This window comes from Anabrus simplex, chromosome 13 (assembly GCF_040414725.1).
Source record: "Anabrus simplex isolate iqAnaSimp1 chromosome 13, ASM4041472v1, whole genome shotgun sequence".
In the NCBI taxonomy this organism is placed as follows: domain Eukaryota; kingdom Metazoa; phylum Arthropoda; class Insecta; order Orthoptera; family Tettigoniidae; genus Anabrus; species Anabrus simplex.
In genome coordinates this window covers 39,320,797-39,339,942 of record NC_090277.1, presented here as the reverse complement: position 1 = coordinate 39,339,942, position 19,146 = coordinate 39,320,797, and the positions used below count along the sequence as shown (strand labels likewise).

The following is a 19,146-nucleotide window of genomic DNA, read 5'->3' as shown; positions in this document are numbered from 1 at the left end:
CAACATCAGTTAGCTGTGTTTGTACACACGCCACACATCTACACTAATGAAGAATATGCAGATATGGTGCACGTTTACGTCTTCTGCGATGGTAATGCTCATGCTACTGTCGAGGAATTCCGTCGGCGCTTTCCGACACGTTGAATTCCTGATTGTAGAGTGGTTACCAGAGTTCCTATTTTTTTTTCTGAACGTTTAGTTCAACAATCTGTGCAGCAACAGCAACACATTGTTGAGATGGTGCAGCGTAGTCGTAGCACCAGCACACGGCGACTTTCTGCACATATCAGTGTTCCACGAACACGTGTATGGCGAACATAACGTCAGAGAGGTTGGGTGGAAAAGACACACGCGTGCGCACCACTAGCCCCAAAACAAATGTACATTCAATGTGTTATATCTCGGAAACAATTCGGAATAGACCAAATTTCCATATGTGGAGCATATTTCCAAAACGTCCTTTCTCCACATTTTGGGGAGATTGACTTATGGGTACAATATAATGTCCATCTCTTTCTCCGTGGAATGGTGGTGAGTTTTTTTAGGCAGAATGTCCTTTTTATAAGCACAAAACACGGTTAAATATGAGTTATGTTTCCAAAAAGTCTCTTCTCCACAGCAATATGGCTGGCTGGAGTGCATCACAATTATGTTTACCAAATGTCTCTTCTCCTCTGTACTGAATAACAAGGACTGCCATTTTTGTTTCAATGTTGTCTCTTATCTTCCAATACAACTAGATATAAAGGCAATGGTAAACGAGCATTGTATGCAATTTCTGTGCAAATATAGTGATAATTATGTAGTGGTAACATTGTTGCATGACTATTAGATTTAGGAAAACAATTGAACTACAGGTTATGGTGTAATAATACATTCAAGTCCTTGTACTTCGTGTGCGTTTTTTGCTAAATTATTGTGCTTTTACGCATATTGTTTGGTATATTTAATACGGTTGGTCATACTTTTTGTCAGGTGTGTACTGTTACACTCGTTTCCACGCAAAATAATGGCAGAAAAACAGTCAAATGAAGATAGTGTGAAAAACAGTGTAGTAGTTCATGCTACCTTGAGAAAAGGGAAAAAACGTATTGGGAATGAGGAAGAGTGGAGGAAAAATGTTAAGAAACGAAAATTCTATGCTCAGAAGAGACTACCACAGATGCCGAATTGTACGCATGTCAGCAGTGTTTTGAAGTGTAAAGAGTTATCTATGCAGGGTGTTCAAATGTATTTCCAAAACGTCTCTTATCCTTTTTATATTTCCAAAATGTCCCTTCTCCAACTCATTTTCATTAATATCTAATTAACGGTATGGTATTAAATGCATTCTTTGATTGTGGGAAATTATGGAATGTATAACAATTAGCTAGAAGCATGTTTGAGAGAGTCAAACTCAAAATTACATATTCTATTAGTTTTTTCTCCTTTCTGTAAACTAGAAGCTGCTAGAGAAAGGACGTTTTGGAAATATGCTCCTCATATGAAGATTTTTGCTTCAAATGATCATTTCATATCCCTGAATATTGACCATTCCTCCTGGGACACCCTGTATACTTTTTTTCCTTCTCTGTCTGTGAGGAATCCTGAAATTATGCCCTTTATTTCTGAAACATTCTGTATAACGTTAACAATTCTGATAATACAAAATAAAGTATGCACAATATGCAGAAAAATATTTATATGCTCGACGATGTCTAAATATAAATATTAAATGCCAGAAAACTGAATCTTAATGAAACTTGTTATAGTTCAAGTTTCATTATGATACAGGTTCTTCACTAATCAGAGTTCAGATTTTCATTATGGTGCAGGTTCTCCACCAATCGGAGTTCAGATTTTCATTATGATACAACTGTTTGACCAATTAGGTAAGGATAGCATCGCACCTGTGTTCAAAGCACTAGCTTCGCACTTGTTTCCAAAATCAAACATGTCGGACACACATATTAACACCAATGCACCTTCTACTTCCAATATTCCACAACCACACGGTATACTCCAGCAAATTCACTTCACTGTACAGTAAACAATTTATATTTGAAATAAATCTAGCAGTGGCGTGCGGTGAACATATTCATTACCCCAGCTGCAAAAACGTTTCTTAAATATAAACAGTCGTAGCCCCACTACACTCTCAAAAGTCAACATTACCATTTTATAACGCTGCGTTTTTCGTAGAAAGGTCTACCTGAGGAACATCTTTCAAGAATATTTTCAACCACACGCACGCACATACTTCTAAATTGATATCCACGGCAGTGACGAAACCGTCATAACAGAAGCTATAACAGATGTTAAACAATGTACTTACAGTTTCATTCGGTGACGCTTCATGATAGTACAGTCACGGTTTTCACAAAAATACACTGGAACTATTTGTTTTCGTTTTTTTAACGTAAAGCGCCTAATCTAAACAAACCAGCAAAACTTAACAGGTATTTTACCGTCGCTGAAGTTTAATAGTTTCACTGGCATACCGAGTGTACGTGCAACAACGACAAACGAGGGAAAAATATTTGTCACGACGTATAGCATACGTTATATTTATGAAGAATGCCACAGAACTCGCGAAACCTTCACCTATAATCCAAGAGGAACACTATATACCACCATCACAGACAACCAAATACAAAATTCTTTTACTTCGCGCTTAACTCTGTGTTCATGCTGGGCATCCTAAATATTTTTCTGCGGCTATAGGAACACATACTCTACACGTGCCATTAACGAATTGCTAGAAAAAACGGTATAAATGTATTACAATTGATTTCATCTACTGACTCTATTTTTTATTAGCAAGCCGATGTGCAAGTAGCTATACTGTTTAGATGTTGATATTTTTCTTGCAGAGTCTAGTGTGTGACACTGAAGACTTCGAGTGTCAAGTATTAAAACTAACATTACCTTGCCTATATAAGCTAGCTAGCCTGTCGCCGTAAATTTCTGTCGGGGGAGGGCCTACAGCTCCGCCCCGCTCCCAAGACAAGGAAGCTTCAAGTGCATGCGTCACCCAAGCGACCTTAAATATCGCTGGGGTAGCTCTCTTTTGCGCCGGCAAGGAAACCCAGCTCGCTGGAGAAGCTGAACTGCGGTAGTGCGAGCGGATTGTCGAGACAGCTGTACTTGGCTTGGTTTAGATGTTCGAAATTTTTTAAACATTATAAAAAGCTTTCTAAGGAATAATTAGAAAATGATAATACAAAGTTCTTTACACCAGCAGCGCTGGGATAGATGGAGTTCAGTGCACGCCACTGAAAGCTAGGTTATGATAACCTTCTATGAAAGCATTGAAAACATACGACATTGTCAAGGTCTCTTGTCTACTCACGGAAAATCAATAACCCAGCGCATGCGCTCTGCGTTCTGTTCAGTAAACTCAACTGTCAAGCGACATCTCGACAGAAATTTCTGAATATTAAAAAAAATAGAGTTATTATCGTCGAGCATAAACAGTCGTATGCAACTCGCCACAAATTTTTTTAACTTTAATAGACGGGTCTGACAGACACAGTGTGAGGTTTCGTATCTCAAAACGGAGCACAACCTCTACAGGGTTAAGTTAATTTTGTGTTCTTTGTTGGCAGGCACCCTCCTGTGCGCTTGCATCGTGTGGTGCAACCTGGCGGTGGTTCGAGCGCTCTGTCGACTCGGCTGTCGAGGCACCGGGTCAGCTCCTCTAGGTCGGAGGATTTCCAGAAACTCCAGCAGCCGAGCCACAGCTTCCAGCATTGGTTCCGGCAATGGCCATGCCCCGCGCTTCACCTACAACGCCTGTACCACGGAGGAAGTGGCTTTCGCTAGACTGATGGCTGTCCTCAGCATCTCCTTCGTCGTCTGCTGGGCGCCACAAATGGTAAAAGAATATATTCTAATTTTACAGGTTATCCAGAACGAGCGGTCTCTAGGTGTTAATATAGGTAATTATTTTCATTGGGGTAATCACATAAATGGGATTGTAAATAAAGGGTACAGATCTCTGCACATGATTATGAGGGTGTTTAGGGGTTGTAGTAAGGATGTAAAGGAGAGGGCATATATGTCTCTGGTAAGACCCCAACTAGAGTATGGTTCCAGTGCATGGGACCCTAACCAGGATTACCTGATTCAAGAACTGGAAAAAATTCAAAGAAAACCAGCTCGATTTGTTCTGGGTGATTTCCGACAAAAGAGTTGCGTTTCAAAAATGTTGCAAAAGTTTGGGCTGGGAAGAATTGGGAGAAAGAAGACGAGCTGCTCGACTAAGTGGTATGTTCCGAGCTGTCAGCGGAGAGATGGCGTGGAATGACATTAGTGGACGAAAAAGTTTGAGTGATGTCTTTAAAAGCAGGAAAGATCACAATATGAAGATAAAGTTGGAATTCAAGAGGACAAATTGGGGCAAATATTCATTCATAGGAAGGGGAGTTAGGGATTGGAATAACTTACAAGGGGAAATGTTCAATAAATTTCCATTTTCTTTGAAATCATTTAAGAAAAGGCTAGGAAAACAACAGATAGGGAATCTGCCACCTGGACGACTGCCCTAAATGCAGATGAGTATTGATTGATTGATTGATTGATTGATTGATTGATTGATTGATTGATTGATTGATTGATTGATTGATATACTAGTGTCGTCACTAGAACTATCTATCTATCTGTCTATCTACTAAAGTTTTCATTCTCCACCCTGATGGGGTGGGGCGGGCCACCTAGAAGGGAACGCCTTCTCTCTGACCAGGAGGTGAAGACGTTGAGTGGGAGTGAAGGATATGTAGTAAGGAGTGATTTGAAGAGTAGTGGTAGCTGGTATAGGCATTAGCTTCTTAACTGAGGGAATAGTTTTTGTTACGTTATAAATATGGGGACAGGACATGATGAACTTATTTCATACTAGCTGATGTACCCGTGCTTCGCTACGGAATTCTAAATTTTATACAGAATTCTTGGTTAGGTAGTGTACACGTTGTGAGCAAGATTGTATTAAGTTGCATAGCTCTTAACGTTGCCCTAGAAGCACGACGGGCAAGTCTCCACCTTTTCTCATATGAAGACTGCGTTAGGGAATTTTCATTGTAATGGTAGGCCAGCTAGCCTACCGTCAGTCACAATCAGGTTGGGGAGTTTTCATTATAATGGCAGACACTCACTCTCCGCATGCCTTTATAGATTCTCAGAAAGACTCTCTTAGTGGTTTTCCCAACTGAAAAGAACATGGGACATTACAATGACGTCAGTAGGAATGGCGCGATTCATATGACATACTCGATCAAATGAAAAACCACACATTTTCTCACTTTTAACGAACAGTACTATGTTGCCGAACTAACAGTCCAAAGCTACAGAGCTGGAATGACCAAGACGCAGATATCCGTGATCCGTGAACAATCTTCGTCCTTTTCTCGGCCAGGGGTGTGGGGGGGGGGGGGGAGGTTCAAATAGTTGATAGTCCCAGGGCAACAACTATGCACGTTTACTTATCTGTTTCCTGGGAGTACCCGATGAGTCGGAAAATCTCAATTCACTACACTGGCGGGGGAAAGAACAGTCTGACGTGGAGGCAATTTTTTCTCCAAGCCAGAGAAGAAACCACATCTTCGCTGCTAATTTGGAATAAAATTAATGTAGATTTAATGAAAGTGAAGAGGAAGAAGCTTTTCCTAAGAAACGGCTCTTTTCAGGGTTAAATTTTGAGTGATTTAATGAATTGTGGTACTATAATTTGGAATAGGGCTAAATTGTAATTCCAGACCAGTTCATACTACTACTCCTACTGCTACTAACTGAGCCTCTGACTTAAGTGCGCACACTGCTCATTCAACACAGCGCGTCAGAGTAAGTATCGAATAGCTGGCATACTATGATGAACCAGTGTGTTACGTACCAGCAGTATCAGAAAATGTATGAACCAGAGGATTGGCATGCTAGAGAAGAAAGTTATCTAACTCCTCAGCTATTTCCCGCCAATATTCAGTTAGGCTGTTATACTCGGTACGCAGCAGTAATCCCATCTATCGGAGTTGAATGTCAGCATAAGAGACAAAGAACATTACAACAAACAACGGCCAGTGTAATGTTATTGTTGATATATGTTACGCGCTTTCGATATTGTAGGCCTTCACATTATTAATTGTCTTCCGGTTCTGAAATACCACTCTAATCATAGTCGTACGGTAAAACTGAATAAAACATAAATGATCGGAAATTATATTCTCTATAACTTTTGTTATGTAGGATTTTACCATAGGACCAAGAACATAGGTATTTAAAAATTAAATTTTAGGTGCCTTCCCCTAAACTACCATTTCACCGAGGGTGAATAACATTGTTTATAGCTTAAACTGTAGTTTCTTATTCCCTGACTCTATATACCGATTTTCATTAAATTCTGTTTGCCCATTTTGTCGTGGCTCGGCGTTGATATGGACTTAGCAACAAAAATCCAAATTCATGAATATCTGTGTTGTCATAGCCGGCACGGTAAAAATGCGTAAGACGTAAATGATCAGAAATTTAATTCTCTATAACTATAGATATGTAGTATTTATCGATATGACCACTAATAATAAATATATTTGAGAATTGAATTTTAGGCCTTCCCCTAAACTACCATTTCACTCAGCGTGAATAAAATAATTTATAGCCTAGATTGTAGCGGCTCATCCCCCGACTCTACATACCGATTTTTATTAAATTCTCTTCAGCCGTTTTGTTGTGATGCGTGTACATACATACAGACAGACAGATAGACAGAAATTACGGAAAAGTAAAAACTGCATTTTCTTGTTACTGTGGACATGATCGATACAGAAATACCAATATTTTCAAATTCTGAGCAATGTACAGACAAAACTCTTATTTTATATATATAGATTGACATAGACAAAACATATACATTTTGGATTTTCATACATATATTATTAATACAATATTATTTTGATAGAATTTCTCTGGATGTATATGATGTAAAACATAACATTAAGTATAATAATGGAGGAGCAAACATATAACATTTAGCTTAGTAGCTGGACGTGTACACAGTTTTTTTTTCAATACAACATAAGTACAGTTTATAGTGATTTGATGCAATGTTGCTATAATATTCGTGATGCAAGAAATGGATGACAGATGAGCTGAATATGCATAAAGGAGTCGTCACTAGAACGCAGATGTTTAGACAGTAACTTAATAGGATAGAAAGCAAACTTACTGCATAGAGTAACAAGTATAGTCACTCCTGCACAACAGTTTACGTTTTGAGTAGGGCTCGGAAGTTGAAGATTGCCTGGCAAAACAAATAAATATAAAAATGCGATCCAAATTCATTCATAATTTTAGTTTTAATTACATATTTGATGAAGGAATATGATGTTTAAAAAACAAAATTCTGTTGGTATGTAGCATACAGTGCAAAAATGTATAAGTGACATACTTCTTCTTTCAGACATATTTTTAGATTAATATAATTTAAAAAGAAAGGAATTCCGTGTTTGTTAGAAAAAGTACTTGCAGAATTTAGAATGAAATGTTTTTTCCACATAGAATGAACTCAGTGAACCCGCAAGGGACATCCTGGACAAAGAAATTGAAATTAGTATAACTGCAATCATATTTGTCTTAACACCGGGCGAGTTGGCCATGAGGTCAGCGGCGGGCAGCTGTGAGCTTGCATCCGGGAGATAGTGGGTTCGAGCCCCACAGTGGGTAGCCCAGAAGATGGTTTTCCGTGGTTTCCCATTTTCACACCAGGCAAATGCTGGGGCTGTGCCTTAATTCAGGCCATGGCCGCTGCCTTCCCACTCCTAGGTCTTTCCTATCTTATCGTCGCTTTAAGACTTATCTGTGTCGGTGCGACGTAAAACAAATTGTAAATTATTTGTCTTAACCATACTAAACTGACTAACCCCATGGCACTACAGCCCTGAAGGGCCTTGGTATACCAAGTGACCGCTGCTCAGCCCCAAGGCCTGCTGATTACGAGCTGCCCTGTGATCAGCGCGGCGAATCCTCTCGGTCGTTATACTTGGCTTTCTTAACCGGGCCGCCATATCATCAATTCTAATCACGTAGGCTGAGTGGACCTCGAAGCAGCCCTCAGATCCAGATAAAAATCCCTGACCTGGTCGGGAATCGAACCCAGGGTCTCCGGGTAAGAGGCAGGCACGCTACCCCTACACCGCGGGGCTGGTCTTAGGGTTACAGAAATCGTACTTCGGAAACGTTAACTCATGGCAAGATTTAATGCTTGCTGATGACAACGCCCTAGGTGTGGCTCAGTTTTGGAAAAACACCATCTAGATGTACAGTAAATTTGGTCAATTTCCTTTGTTAATTTCTGTAAATAGCCGCCTCTGTGGTGTAGTGGTTAGCGTGATTAGCTGCCACCCCCGGAGGTCCGGGTTCGATTCCCGGCTCTGCCACGAAATTTGAAAAGTGGTACGAGGGCTGGAACGGGGTCCACTCAGCCTCGGGAGGTCAACTGAGTAGAGGTGGGTTCGATTCCCACCTCAGCCATCCTCAAAGTGGTTTTCCGTGGTTTCCCACTTCACCTCCAGGCGAATGCCGGGATGGTACCTAACTTAAGGCCACGGCCGCTTCCTTCCCTCATCTTTGCCTATCCCTTCCAATCTTCCCATCCCCCTACAAGGCCCCTGTTCACCATAGCAGGTGAGGCCGCCTGGGCGCGGTACTGGTCATACTCCCCAGTTGTATCCCCCGACCAAGAGTCTGAAGCTCCAGGACACTGCCCTTGAGGCGGTAGAGGTGGGATCCCTCGCTGAGTCCGAGGGAAAAGCCGAACCTGGAGGGTAAACAGATGATGATGATGATGATGATGATGATGATGATGATGATGAATTTCTGTAAATAGTTTAATTATTATTTTATTTTTAACTGTAAGTATGCTTCTGACGCTAGTAAATAAATAAATAAACCTCAGTTGGCTTTGCAGTATATCACAGTAGTCATCTCCAGGTTCTTAGGTGTAAAGGATCGTCGATTTTCAGGCAGCACGTTGGGTACCATCGAGATACTTCTCTCCGCCTCAACGGGTGTTAAGATTCTTCCTCTTCAAAAACACTCGCATCAAAATGTTCTCCTTTCAATATTTCCCTTATCTTGCACATAATTAGTTACCCCTGGTTTCTTTAAGGCATTAGTTTCTTATTTTCATTTCTTTATTTCATTTCGTTTCATTTAATTTCATTTCATTTTCTCTCCTAGTACAGAAAATATGTTTAAGAGGTGATGGATGAATTAATGGTGATTCGAATTGAGAATGAGCAATACCTAAAAATGTAGTCGATAAGGTGAAGTTGTAAAAAAAGGCCGTTAAGACCTAAAACAAGGCTAAAAAATGACGTATAAACAAAAGACGCCGGAAAAAGAAAAAAGGACAAATAAAACCCACCATTTTTCGGACTACAATGACCCAGAATGAAGAAATAATATGTTGGTCCTCGTCTTCGGACACTCGAGAGGATTTTTCCTCAACTTCCGAGTCCTAATGAGTTTTGCATAAACAGTAGGGTACAGCCCATCAGAACCCCTAGTATGTATGTTACTCTCACTACAGTACGGCAGAGCGGGCTAGTCGTCTTTTCCTAATAATAATTTCATTCAACCTGTTACAGCTTTAAATTCCAGACTCTAGTCATCACTCTTCTTCTTCTTCTTCTTCTTCTTCTTCTTCTTCTTTATCTGTTTACCCTCCAGGGTTGGTTTTTCCCTCGGACTCAGCGAGGGATCCCACCTGTACCGCCTCAAGGGCAGTGTCCTGGAGGATGAGAGTTTTGGGTCGGGGGATACAAGGGGAGAGGATGACCAGTACCTCGCCCAGGCGGCTTCACCTGTTGCGGGGGGATGGGGAGATTGGAAGGGACAGGCAAGGAAGAGGGAAGGAAGCGACCGTGGCCTTGAGTTAGGTACCATCCCCGCATTTACCTGGAGTAGAAGTGGGAAACCACGGGAAACCACTTCCAGGATGGCTGAGGTGGGAATCGAACCCGCCTCTACTCAGTTGACCTCCCGAGGCTGGATGGACCCCGTTCCAGCTCTCGTACCACTTTTCAAATTTCGTGGCAGAGCCGGGAACCGAACCCGGGCCTCCGGGGGTGGCAGCTAATCACACTAATCACTACACCACAGAGGCGGACCTAGTCATCACTCTTTGAATTTAAGTGCTCCATCCCTTTTCGTACACAACAGAAAATCAAAGAGGAATTTGAAAAGGAAATCACAATCCAAAGGGAGGAAAAGAAAACCATGAGATTTGCTGATGATATTGTTATTTTATCTGAGACTGCAGAAGATCTGGAAAAAAATTACTGAATGGTATCAAATACTCTATAGACAATACTGGACACTTCCGTATTCTCCCGTACAAAACTGAGAGAGATGTTGACAGTGGCGCACCTGGCGGCCGACCTTAAACATCAGGCGGCAAGATTGAAACTACAAATGTTGCATGTTAAAATTGACAGAAATAATGAAACTCAATAATTATTTCGTTCTGCCCGAATCCTTGGCTGAATGGTCGGCGTTGAAGCCTTCGGTTCAGAACGTCCTGAATTCGACTACCGGCTGGATCAGGGATTTTAATCGCGACTAATTAATTTTTCTGGCTCGGAAACTGGGTGTTTGTTCCAACACTTTTCTCTTCATATTCAGACAATGCACTACACTTCTAACCACCACAGAAACATGCGTAGTGATTAATAGACCTTGGATTTTTAGGTGCTTAAATGTTATTTTAGTTGCGTTAAATAGACGCTCAAATAGGTTCTGAAATATTTTTGGCAGCTTCAGTTTTACGTATATTAATCTGCATCAATTAAAAACAATGTTTATTTTACTAAATTGATAATAACTCGCTAGGGGGAAATATAAAAATTAGTTTCACTCACATCTTTGCTGCGAACGTCACAGAATTATAATTTTATCATCCGATGTGAAATGGCGAAACTCCTGTAACCACTTTTTAATTTAAGACGACTTCGAACCTGACATAGCCTCCGTGGCTCAGACGGCAGCGTGTCGGCCTCACACCGCTGTGTTCCGTGGTTCAAATCCCGGTCACTCCATGTGAGATTTGTGCTGGACAAAGCGGAAGCTGGACAGGGTTTTCTCCGGACACTCCGGTTTTCCCTGGCATCTGTCATTCCACCAACACTCTCCACTGTCATTTCATTTCATCTGACAGTCATTAATCATTGCCCCAGAGGTGTAAGACAGGCTTCGGCAGCCGGCACAATTCCTATCCTCGCCGCAAGATGAGGGCTTCATTCATTCCATCCCTGACCCGGTCATTGACTAGAAAACAGGATGTAGGTTTTCTTTTCTTGGAATCTCACATTCATAGTGTATAGTTCACTACTACACTCAGTTTCAAGGCCGTCCCGCTAGGTGTGCTGGCAATCAATGTCTTGCGATATCTCGCAAAATGGCACGTATTCTCTATAGTGTATTTGATGGTATGGACAGAGTCTTTGGGAAGAAGTACAAGATGAAAATAAATAAATCGGAAACAGAAGTAAGGGAGTACAGTCGAATGAAGTCAGGTAATGCAGGAAATATTAGATTAGGAAATGAAGTCTTAAAGGAAGTAGGTGGATATTGTTACTTGGGTAGTGGAATAACTAACAGTGGTAGAATTAAGGAGGACATACAATGCAGACTAGCACCAGCCAGGAAGGCCTTTCTTAAGGAAAGACATTTTCTCACTTCGAACATTGATATCGAAATCAGAAATATGTTTTTGAAGACGTTCGTCACAGAATACAATCATTAGACTATGACGCATTGTTTAGTGTGCATGTCCAGTCACTTCGCGGCCTTCACAGCACCAAGCGCTGACTGAATTACTAGGAAATCAATTCAGGTGTCTCTTTCTACTTCTTTTGGGAGAAACAGTTCTGCAAATCGCTAGCGTCTTATCTGAACTGATCATTGTCTTTTGCTTCCGCCATTACGTTGGCTTATACAGAGAGTGGAAGGCGTGAGGTGTTTGGCAAACGAGAGCCGTAGCCTTGCTCTTGGCATTTGGCGACGTACAAGACGACAACAATGATAATATTGAGTTATCCATTCATGAAAGGATCTCTTCTCCACTTCGCGTTATTACCAGATGAGTCAGCTGGCAAGGTGCGCCTTACCGTGTCGTGCTTGGAATACAGAACATTCAATTAGGTGCGGAGTATGGAACTGCTGAATAATAAAACGTAAAGCACGTAATCTTACGGCCAGTCAAGATGAGACTATCTAATACGTGCAGTAATTTCTACTGTGTAACAGGAACCAGGATGGTGATAATAATATTATTGGCGTAGAATGCGTCTATAGTTTTGGAACTACCTCACGGCATTGTGTAAAGCAGTGGTATTCATAGAGTGGTACGCGGAGTCGTCTCAAGGGGTACGCAAGTTTAGCGTAGCTTCTAACTCAGAGGTGCTCACGCAGGACATTTCGTCCCGAGGGCGCTCAACACTGTAAGTGGGCGGGCAGGCAGGCGATGAGCGTATTCTATTCAACCACAGTGATCTTATGGCTACGTCACTAGCAACAAATACAGTAGATACAATACGCGACACTTCCGGATTTAGCCTTGTTAAAATGAGAGACAAGTCGCAAGTGGCGCTCCTAGTGACTTGACCTGAAAATTCGCGCTAAATTCAAATATCAGTGGAAATGTATATACGGAAATGGATAAATAAATTACGTCTAGAAAGAAAGTGTAACTGGGATATTAAATTCAAAGTTGCTAAAGCAATTCTAAATAAATAAATGAATGAAGAATTATTTAACAGGTTATTATCTAAAGACTGAAATTAGACATATAATCAAGATGTGAAATGGACTGCTGTGAAAGGGCTTGATCTTTCATTTATGCATTACTTTTATAGCTTTAGAATTCCTTCCTGAACTTTCACGGTTAGATTTTAATTTTTTCTCATTTAAAAGCATTGTATCATCATATTAAAACACTTGTCAAAACAATATCGGCACATTCTTTACACACATGATTCAATGAATTTACGTTTATGAGCTGGACAATTTTCCTTTTAACTTGAAGCCTACTAACGGAAAGAAAATCTATAAATTTAGCCTCAAAAACATTCAAACTTTCCCTATAAGCAATACATGCCACAATGTCATTACATTAAGGTAAAACAAATTTGCATCATCATATTGTTTCAACAAAATATGTACATTTCTTAAATCACCCATATTTCTTCAGTGCTTGACAACGCATTACGGCATTCCAAATGGGGTAACTTGGAACACAACCACCCACACTCATATGCATATGTATTTTCCTGAATTAAATCAAACCCACAGATCACACCTGCAACAACACATCGGTATTGAAGGTTAACTGCTGCACTATACAATAAAATATGCGTCTTATATTTTAAGCCAGTTAAAATATGGATCGAGCAGGTCAGAAGATTATGAAGTACTATAAAAATCTGTTTGTCACTGGAAGAATATGTATGCAAACACAGTATTACTTACATTTTCTCGTCACGAGGGAAACGGAAGAAAGACCGCGCATTCTTCTCTACTTCATAGTTACTGCAGCCAAACACAGCACATACCTCATGTTGAGAGGAGATATCAAGGAATGACACACGCTACTATTTAATTATGTCAACTCACTGAAAACGCACAAATAACACCAAAACCTTCACACACAAATACACGTGCTCTTATGACAGAATCGGTAGTTCTCAGGTCAATCCGCTAGAGAGAGCTCTAATAGTTGTCCTTCGATATCTCGCTGAGTGTCGCGTATTCCTTCTACTGTATTTGCTAGCAGTGGAGGCTGGACGAAGTTCTCCCAGTCACTGCAGCGATACACGAGTTTGAAGTGGAGATAGAAAATAATGACAGAAAGAGGATAAAAACCCACGTCATCTTCAGTTTACGTTGTAAGAAGTAAGTTATTTATGAAGCTCGATTAAATATAAACGGGATTTTTGTTCCTGAACATCAACAGTTGGTAGGACTGGCCCCGCGCTTGTGCTATGCTTAGGTAGGACCGTTAGGAGTGGGGAGAGCGTGCTGTTAGATATTTCCCGCCGTTTCATCGGTAACGCTCACGATGTCGGAGCAACAGGTGCACCCCTCCACTGTGCAACGCATTATTATAAAATATCTTGCTCGTGAAGGAGTTACAGGGGCGGAAATTTTCCAGAGATTGACTGCACAGTTCGGTGAACAAACATTTTCAAGGACGCGTGTGTATGTCTGGCATAAAAAGTTCAAGGAAGGACGAGAACGTGTGGAAAATCAGCAACACGATCGCCGTCCTCGGACCTGCTTTACAGACGAAAACATTCGTGCGGTTAAATACATTGACGACAAGGGTATCAGAAATTGCAGAACAGTCATGGGAGCTGTCAAGCAATCTTCATAAACGACCTATAGTTCCGTAAAGTGTGTTCCAGATAAGTCCCTCGCCTTTTGACTGAAACTTTGAAGTTGAGACGTTTGGAGGTCTGTGAGAGGCTTGATCATCCTCCTTACATTCCGGACTTATCACCTTGCGATTTCCATTTGTTCAGACCGCTTAAGAAGCTCTAGGAGGGCAACTATTTGAAGATGACGAGAATGTGGAAGACTTCGTACACAACTGGCTTCTTTTTACGATGAGGGCATCAACAAGCTGCCCAAACGCTGGGACAAATGCATTTCCAAAACAGGAAACTACAGTATGTGGAAAAATAAATTGTAATTGCCTTGTGTTTTTAAATAAATGATTTTAAATAAAAAATTAAAATCCATTTATATTTGATCCCCCTCGTTTGTTCATCAGGGGCTGCCTGGCCGAGGCGGTGAAGGCGTGCTCGGTTTGCCGGAAGGACGTGGGTTCGAATCCCCGCCAGGAAGTCGTACAATTTAAGAAACGAGATTTCCACTTCCGGAGGTGCATATGGTCCTGAGGTTCACTCAGCCTACACCAAAAATGAGTACCAGGTTAATTCCTGGGGGCAAAGGCGCCCGGACTTAGAGATAACCACTCTACCCCATCTAGTGCCGAGGTTAACAATGGTGGAAGCCTTTACCTTCCACTCCTCCAAGGGCCTTCATGGCCTGTACGGAGGTGACTTTGTCTTTGTCTCGTTTGTTCATTGTAGTTCATGTATTTTAAGCAGATACAATAAAGAGTTAGGCCTACAACCTCAAATTGTAATGTAGGTAATGAATTACAGTTTTCACTATTAAATTTTAAGAGGTGCTTTAGAAGCATTTCTAATATAATACATAGTTAAAGTGGATAGGCTGTGGCTTGTGGTTGCTTGGCTTTAAATTATCTGATAAACTTGCCAACAATCCAGTCATGCTTATCAGGAATAACATCAGTTACGTTATTTGAAGGTATACGGTACATCTATTTGTTAGATACATTTACACGGTTGTTGTACTTTAATCTTCGTTGGTAAATGTATATATCCCCACTCGTGATGAAATTCCGTCGCCAATTAAAGGCTAGCTATTATCATCGGACGCCTGATAAGTTTTAAATACCAGTACTATTTTCAAATTCATTGAACAGGGACATTCAAACAACACTACAACACTCTGCAAAATCAAGCAGCAAACTTGTTGAATTATGTGAATTTATTAATGTTTGCTGAATGAATAGTAGAAATGTTACTTTTAAAGTAATGGAAATACTGTCATCCCCATACAAGGAATTGTAAACCGTAGCTTGTACGCTTAAATCATGCACCTTTCTAAATTGTAACACGGAAATTATAACGTGTTAGTTTTCTTTGAATGTATACGTACAAATATAAAATATAAAACTGACTGTTTATATCGAGCGCAGTAATCAAACCGGAATAACTTGAAAAGGTCAGTTTTCTTGCGATTATAGAGTGTGGTTTTCTTTTGCTCCTAAATTCTGTACCCCCATTCAGCATTTCGCTGATTAGTGGACGAGAGCTTCGTAATGACAATCGAACGTCACTGCTCCACTTCTCTGCAAAGTGTGTCCGCGAGCTTCGTAATGACAATCGAACGTCACTGCTCCACTTCTCTGCAAAGTGTGTCCACTCTCTCGCTTCACTGTGACGTAAGCTGCCAGCCTTTACGTCACACCAGCCCAGACGCACCGGGCTAGCCTCAACGGGCGCTCAGCTGAACACCTCTGTTCTAAATGTTTTCAGTGAGCAATTCAGAAATGAACTGAATCTGCCACTTTACAATAGAATCTTGTTTTCATTTAGTACTTTTGTGTACCACTGCTCTGAGTTCCCTTTCTGAACTATTCGTTCTAAAATATGTGTCAGTTTGTACCTCCCATTGACTAGGTAGCCTATGTAAACATTTTGCTGTATTGCTTCTTTCCTTCTTAATCCGTTTACCCTCCAGGGTTGGTTTTTCCCTCAGACTCGGCTAGGCATCCCACCTCTACCGCCCCAAGGGCAGTGTCCTGGAGCGTAAAGCATTTGAATTTAATTGAATTTGTTGATCATGATTTACATGCCATTGAGGCTGAAAAGCCCCTTTATGTAGCGTCTTCTTATAATACAATACAGATTTGCCGGGAGGAGAAGTGGGAAACCATGGAAAATCACTTCGAAGATGGCTGAGGAAAGAATCGAACCCTCCCTTCTACACAGTTGACCTCACGAGGCTGAGTGGACCCCATTCCAGCCCTCGTACCACTTTTCAAATTTCGTGGCAGAGCCAGGAATCAAACCCGGGCCTCCAGGGGTGGCAGCTAATCACGCTAACCACTACACCACAGAGGCGGACTGCTGCATTGCTCTTTTACATTTTTGTTTTGAAATCCACTCATTCACTTCATTTTTTGTATCACTGTATATAGTATAATACTTGCATTAATAATTATACTCGTATATACATAGGCAAGTCATTGATTATCTGCATTTTGCTCTAATTGTCTTTAGGTTGGCTCTATCACGTTGTGTGCTCACCAGCCACTAGATGGCACCATTGTCTACGTCCGTGGTAGGTTTCAGCGTTATCAGATCAGATCAGTACAGCTTGCGCTGTTGTAATGCAAAGATGGCAGCGCCATTCTCTAATTGCACCAAGGAAAAATAGCGTTACTTAATCAGTTTTTTTGTTTTTTTTGGTTTGAGAGCATACCAGGAGCGGCAATTCATAGAACAGTCACTCATCTGTTATTCAGGATCATATCACGCGCTTGTTTAATATTGGCCTCAGTTACGGCTTCAGATGGACGCCCGGATTTTTTTCTCATCCTTCACGCTCGTGCGACCACATTTGAACTGTTCAATCCACTGGTAAACACTTTGCTGTGGCAAAACATTGCCCCCGTATTGTGCTGAAAGTCTTCTATGGTATTTGGATGAAAAGGAAATCACAGGAAATCTATCACAGACACCATTAGAAAAAAGAAGATTAAAATTCTATGGTCACCTGATCAGGATGGATAACAATAAGCTAACAAAGAAAATACTAAATCTCACGCTATCTCTAAAAGAACTCACAACTGGCTTACAGAAATAAACAAAGATTTTCAGGAAATTGGTATAAATGATAAAAATCTTGCAATTAAGCGTAAGGAATTTCATGTTTTTATCCGTATTGAACCAAGATCACAATTAAATAAGCTTATAGTAGGTTCCACCTTTTCAATACATTTACAATGTTGTTATTTGATGTTTACAACATTATTCATTACAAATTACAGGACATGTTTCGGTGTACAATTTTTAACACCATCATCAGCTGCATGAAAAGTGTATAGAAACTTGGTGTCTAAAACATTTTTGTTTTTTTTTGTTTTTGCTATTTGCTTTACGTCGCACCGACACAGATATGTCTTATAGCGACGATGGGAGAGGAAAGGCCGAAGGAAGCGGCCGTGGCCTTAATTATGGTACAGCCCTGGCATTTGCCTGGTGTGAAAATGGGAAACCACGGAAAACCACCTTCAGTGCTGCCGACAGTGGGGTTCGAACCTACTATCTCCCGAATACTGGATACTGGCCGCACTTAAGCGACTGCAGCTATCGAGCCCGGTGGCGTCTAAAACAATGAACAGCATAGTATCATACTTAACTCCTTATATACAGGCAATAGAATGATGTTATAATTAAATTTAACATCTTATTATGCTAGGTTAAAACTAATTTGTGTAACAAGGAGATTCTTGCATGTGGAACCTACTATAAGCTTATTTAATTGTGAAAATCTTGCAAGACAGAAAATAATTCAGAAATCTCATAAACACAAATTTGCTGATCAATCTAAAAGACAAGCTACAGGATGGACAGAAGAACGCAAAAAGAAGCACAGTGAAAGGATGAAGAGATTTTGGGAAGACAAGAAGAAACGTTGTGCTAAATAAGTTCACACGCGCTCCTTGGTTGGGCATAACGAATCAGAAAAAGAGTAAAATCAAATAATTCAAGTAAATGGTTTAGAAAAACCTGTTGTAGAAGAAAGGTTACACAAGATGGAAAGAGCGTATGGCATCATTAAGAATTTTTATAGCAAGAAATGCTTATCTAAGAATCTTAAAATAAGGCGCTACAGTACAGTGGTGAAACCAGAATGTCTTTACGCAAGTGAATGTCTAGTTTTGAACTACAGTTTAGATAAACTGGAAGTACTGGAAAGAAGAACCATGAGAAAAATCTTAGGTCCAAGGAAAACAACAGAACAGTGAAAAATAATAAGTAATAGGGAAATAAACCAGGACATAGAAAATCCAACAGAATCAATAAGGAAAAAGGAGTGTGCTATTATTTGGAGTTGTCTATAAAATGGATTTTAAAAGATTGAAAAAACAGATATTCAAATACCTTTGGGAGAAAAAGTCAAGAAGGAATTAGAAAGAAATAAAATAAGAGAAGAGGGAACTATAGAAAGAGCGATTTTAAAAATCAAGTTTTAAGAATGGATTCCAAGGAAGAATGAAAAGAAAAAATGGTCCAAAGTCGTCTCAGGAGAGAAGAAGAAACAATAAGGAAGGATGAGTTGAAATTGACATGTATTGCCTAGCAGACCTCATCGTAAATAATAATAATAATAATAATAATAATAATAATAAAGCCCGCCTGGCGGTCATGATCGTTAAGGCGCTGAAGTCTAAACGGTCTGACACCAAGGTTAGCCGGTTCGAGTCCCGTTGGTTGAAAACATTTTCACGATCAGAATGTT

General features: G+C 40.5%; 1 protein-coding gene across 1 annotated transcript in view; it reads left to right on the top strand.

The window, feature by feature from the left end:
* LOC136884800 (prostaglandin E2 receptor EP3 subtype) overlaps positions 1–19,146 on the top strand; it is a 393,559-nt gene that overhangs the window by 373,418 nt on the left and 995 nt on the right. The window contains exon 3 of the mRNA XM_067157093.2: positions 3,588–3,856. Within this exon, the coding sequence (XP_067013194.1) occupies positions 3,588–3,856 (269 nt within the window). The remainder of the gene's footprint in view (positions 1–3,587; positions 3,857–19,146) is intronic.